At 27.6% G+C, this 5574-nt stretch overlaps 1 protein-coding gene across 1 annotated transcript; it reads right to left on the bottom strand.

The window, feature by feature from the left end:
- Positions 1-2839: 2839 nt before the first annotated feature.
- LOC136999618 (very long chain fatty acid elongase 7-like) lies at positions 2840-5574 on the bottom strand. The gene is made up of 4 exons (XM_067353996.1): positions 5061-5574; positions 4426-4694; positions 3944-4246; positions 2840-3133 (listed from the first exon to the last, which is right to left on the bottom strand). The coding sequence occupies exons 1-4, from the start codon at positions 5104-5106 to the stop codon at positions 2966-2968; spliced, it is 786 nt and encodes a 261-aa protein (XP_067210097.1). The 5' UTR covers positions 5107-5574; the 3' UTR covers positions 2840-2965.

The raw sequence follows: 5574 nt of genomic DNA, 5'->3' as shown, positions 1-5574 counted from the left end.
TGCATTGGGCTTGTTCGTTTTAGCTGCACTGGGGCAGCTCTGGGTCTGCTCTAAACAAGATAATACAGGACAAACTATTTATCTGTCCTGTATTATCTTGTGTAGAGCAGACTCAGAGCAGCCCCAGTGTAGCTAAAACGAACAAGCCCATTGATTAAATAACAGCAGAAAGAAGCCTGAGAGAGGCCATGCCGTCGTTTTTCGTACGACGCTTTCTCTAGGCCGTACAGTAGCGCTAACTGGATCCATTTTTCGAGCCGGCGGAACTACATGGCCAGATCCACTTTTCGCTATGGTAAAACGGCCGATTGGTGTATGTCTGTGCTAGATCCACAATTATGGATCTAGCACGGACATGCACCAATCGGCCGTTTTAAAAAAACGGAAATATTATGGATCTATTAATATGTTTTATCATAGCTGCGCATGATCTTTTTTCACTTTAATATATATTACGGACAACGATATAAGTTATTATATTGAAATATTTTTATGTATGCGCATGTGCAATAAAATAAATTTTCTCATCATTTCGATAGAACTAAAATTGAGAATAACATTATCGGCGTAGCCTACAGACTTACGACGCGTAGGTCCGTGTGTACACATTTGTTTGTAGTGGTAACTCACTACACTGACGTGTGGTCTGTGTACGCGTCATCGGATAGTTTGTAAACAAACGACGCTTGCGATTGTTCCTCGACTGAAATTTCGTCGCAAGGCTGCAATATAATGTACGAGACGACAGACGTATACAAGGTGTCAAATAAATATGAATTAAATATGACAAAGTAATAAATAAAAAATATATATATAATACTATATATATCACTGAAGAAAAATGTCATATACTTTTCTTATTTTTATTTTGATGTAGTAAATACAAAATAACTAATTAATCAATTAATTAATATATATATATATATATACACACATATATTGAATAAATAGTTATCTTTATTTTGTATTTTATATGATAATGACTGAAATAATAAGAGTATATATCATTTCAGTTATATAAAATACAAAATAAAGATAACTATTTATTCAATATATGTGTGTATATATATATATTGTTGCGTCCGCGGACCGGTATTATATCGTTGTCCGTAATATATATTAAAGTGAAAAAAGATCATGCGCAGCTATGATAAAACATATTAATAGATTCATAATATTTCCGTTTTTTTATTAAAACTGCTATGGTAAAACGGCCGATTGGTGCATGTCCGTGCTAGATCCATAATTGTGGATCTAGCACAGACATACACCAATCGGCCGTTTTACCATAGCGAAAAGTGGATCTCTCCATGTAGTTCCGCCGGCTCGAAAAATGGATCCAGTTAGCGCTACTGTACGGCCTAGAGCAGCGCTCGGAATTAGTTGCACATTTCGGGCCGATTCTGGAGACGACGCCTCCTGTCCCCCCACTACCGGCCGGCCGCTGGCGGCCGAGCCGCCGATAGCTCTGGTTCAGGAGCGTTTTATATTAGAAATAGGCTGGATTGTTTAGGCATCTCTCAGGAAACGTAACATTTTCTTCACTACATAAATAATGTTTATTTTCATTAATACATAATATATATATTTAATTATTAATGAAAATAAACATTATTTATGTAGCAAAGAAAATATTACTATTTTTTGAGAGGTGCCTCAACAACCGAGTCTATTTCTTATATAAAACGCTCCTGCGCCAGAGCTATCGGCGGCTCGACCGCCAGCGGCCGGGCGGTAGTGGGGAAACAGGAGGCGTCGTCTCTTAAATTGGCCCGAAATGTGCAACTAATTCCGAGCGCTGACCTAAGCTGTACCAGAAATATATCTCAGTTTTTCTCACTTTAATTCTTTTTTGAGTATCGTACAACTTGACAAGTACTCACATATCCCAACGGTCTCCCATAGATCGTTACAAACATAAGTTTAAAAAGTATGTTATAATTAACACAGTAAATTAGTTACTTTTCTTTAAATAAATTTCAATTATGAAAAACAAATCAATATATGCAATTGTTAGATCAATCTAACAATTTAAATGCAACAATTGTTGCATTTAATTCTTTATATTTTAACAACAGTTTTCAATATTAAAATATAAAAGAATTGTAATTTAAACATAATTTTGTAATTATTTCAGATTACATTTTTACGGTAGAAAATTGCAGTCTTCATCAGGTGCAGAATGTTATCCAAGAATGGTTGCGGCACGCAGGAGATCGCCTCCATTATTTATTGAAAAAAGTGACATAAATATAATAAGTAGTATTACAAATATGCATATGTATATTTGGATTTTATATTTTAACAATATATCTGAATATAATTTATATAAGAAGTATTATGTAAAAGTATTATGTTTAAAAGTGTTATGTAAAAAAATATTAATAATAAAATATTAATAACAATTTTTAAAAATATTCTATTCTAAAATAATTACTCAAGTAGCATATAATATAATTATATATATAATATATAATTATATATATATAATATATATAATATAATTATATAATATAATATAATGCATATTATATAATATAATAACCAATTATGACGATAAAAAAACATCAGATGACGATCATTTGCTACTTGAGTATAAAATCATTATATTAATAAAACGTTTGTCTTAAGGGCATATTAAAATAAGTCTCACAGACGTCTTATAAAACAAATCAAGAGACATCTCAAAGACGTTTCTAAATCGTCGAAAATTATTGCATAAGACGTCTCATAGACATTTTAAATACGTCTCTTTGACAATTTCATAAGGCATCTGAGTGATTTTAAGATGTTTTTCAGACGAACATAAGACGAGATAATGTTGTGTGGGTGACTTATCATAAGACTTTATAATTGTGTATGTGTTTATTTGATTTATTTTTTATTACAATATTATTGTCATGAAAAGTAATATTAGAATAAAAATATTTTTAATAATCAATATATGTTAATTATTATATAAAAATTATTGTGTTTTTTGTTTCCACATATAATTTTTTTTATAAAAATCAAAGAATAAATAAATAAATATCAATATATTTATAGTAAAAATAACAATAGCGTATCCAATTCTCATATCACAGGAGGGCAATAAAGCTTGCGAGCTTATTATTAATATTGCAAAGAATTGCACCTGTTTTGAGAAACAAATTATAATTTTAAATTTTTGTTAAATTTTGGCTTCATAAAATTATATTAAAACTTATATAATTAACATTACAATTGACAGAAAAATTTTTAACATTATTATAAAATGTAAATTTGTAAAATAAAATACATGATAAAAAAATTTATAGAAACGTGAAACATATAAATTTATGAATCTTTTTATAAAAAGCTATGTTGATTTAAACATAAACATAAACATAAACAAGCCAAAAACATAAACATTTTTAAGATATTTTATGATCATTCAGATTAAGTGGTAGTAATCGGTGTATATTATTGAATATTAAAGCTGTGTTATGCGAGACAAGGCTGTGTGTTTTCTATTAAAGCTTCAACAAATAATAAACGTTTTATCAAAAATTTTAACTCTAACCGATTGTTTTTAATAATTAAAAAGATATTGATAACTTAAGACGAAGTCTTATTCAAGTTTATAAATCTTGTATTAATTTGATCGCGCAATCCACAAAGATAATAACAAAGTAATGTATAAAAAATACAAAGATCGTTCAATGGCTCGTTTTTTTTAATCAAACGTTCAATCCACAATACATTATTTGCAATTAAATATAAAATAATATTGTATTACTACTTATATTTAATAGACATTTTATAGACATTAATTGCAATTTATTTTGTTTAAATTACAATTTTGTGTTATTTGAAAGCTTTCAACTTATTACTTTGAAATGAAATAATACATTATAGTCTAGAATAATTGGCAATATGATAGTTGGAATGAAGATTTAATATAAGAAATAAAAATTTAACTTACCAATTGTATCCTTGTTATATATAGTTTAATAGGGAGGAGACTTTTTTGAAGTTTTGAATTCCACGCAGCCAAAAAATAATAAATATACATAATTACATGCACAGAACAATTAATCAAGGGAATAAATGTTAATCTTTCGTCTAAATAATATTTTAAAAAATACCAGATGAAAGCTACGTTTGACACGTGATGGTATACATGCAAACCAGAAACCTGATTCTGTTTTTTTCTTAACACAAATATACAGGTTTCAAGATAATCTAAAAATTTCAATAATAGAATCCACCACACCAAATTGAAGAGCTAAAACGGATATTATCGCATATTTATAAAATGTTAAAATAACTAAAGAAATAAGTATTATTTCTTACATTTTGATTATTTTAAACAATACAAGCAGCAATTATACAATTTAAAATTATTAATTATAGAATGAGACTTATTATCTATTTAACAATAATAATAATATTATAAATACATACTCTAATTGCACTAGGCGAAGTTGGATCTGATGTAAAACATCTAAAAGTATATTTCGAAAACCAACCATTAGTTATGTGTTCTTTTACTATCCAAATGTTTGCCAATATTTGCATTATATTGTAGACTAATATGAAGGTTTTCAGCTTATATGGTGGTTTATTTTTCATGTAGCGAGGACCGAAGCTAAGAACGAAATACAAGTAAGCAAGAGTTATAAATGTAACTTCGAAAGGTGAACTTATAATCGGCCAATTGCGAGTTAGTGGCTCTGAAAAAAATAATATAATAATAATAATAATGCAATATTTAAACAAAAATGCAAAACTGCAATACAAATTTCGTATTGTATATACATATATGTATATAGCATTGTTTTTTCTCTGTTTCTTAAATTAACTATAACTTTTCTTAAAATAACTATAAATAATTTTTTTATGTAAAATTTAATACTTATAAACTATTTATATACTTAATACTTAATATTTATAAAAATTTAAGTAAAAATTGTATTAAAGAATAATTAAATATTATTTAGATAGGGAGAATAATTTTAGATTAGAGTTTCAGATGGATTAATTATTTTACAATAAATCTGTTCTGTCTTTAATCTGTTTAATTAATTGTTCATACTTACTCGATAATTCTACTATGTAATAATTATAAATATCTTGCCACCCCATTGTGTAGAAATATATTTTGTTTTGCGATAAATATTTTCTAACTACTTTTTTAACTGAGTGCTAAGACTATAATTACTTATCACATGAAAAACTCAAACGATAATGTCACTTATTTTGCCACTTCTTACTATTTATGCAGGTAATGTGCAAATTAAAATTCAAATTAAGTTTGCGATAGTCAAGTCATTCTGTTAGAGTTGTAGAATTTTTTAAAGCAACGAATATTTATTAGTCATTTCCATTTCACAACAGCATTTCAAAAGCATATACTGTTGCGTCTATGTGTAGTAAAGCTAATTGAGACAATAATAAGTATAATACAGGCATAAAGAAATTGTAGATTTTAATTTACTATATCGTACACCATATTTTATATATTTTTCCTACAATGCGTGAATTTCTTTTTCAAATATACAATATTACATTTAACATCATATTATTTGATTCTTGAAAATAAAAATACATTAT

Source organism: Linepithema humile, chromosome 4 (genome assembly GCF_040581485.1).
Source record: "Linepithema humile isolate Giens D197 chromosome 4, Lhum_UNIL_v1.0, whole genome shotgun sequence".
Taxonomy (NCBI): Eukaryota; Metazoa; Arthropoda; class Insecta; order Hymenoptera; family Formicidae; genus Linepithema; species Linepithema humile.
The sequence above is the reverse complement of the archived record's forward strand: the minus strand, read 5'-3'. Positions and strand labels throughout refer to the sequence as shown.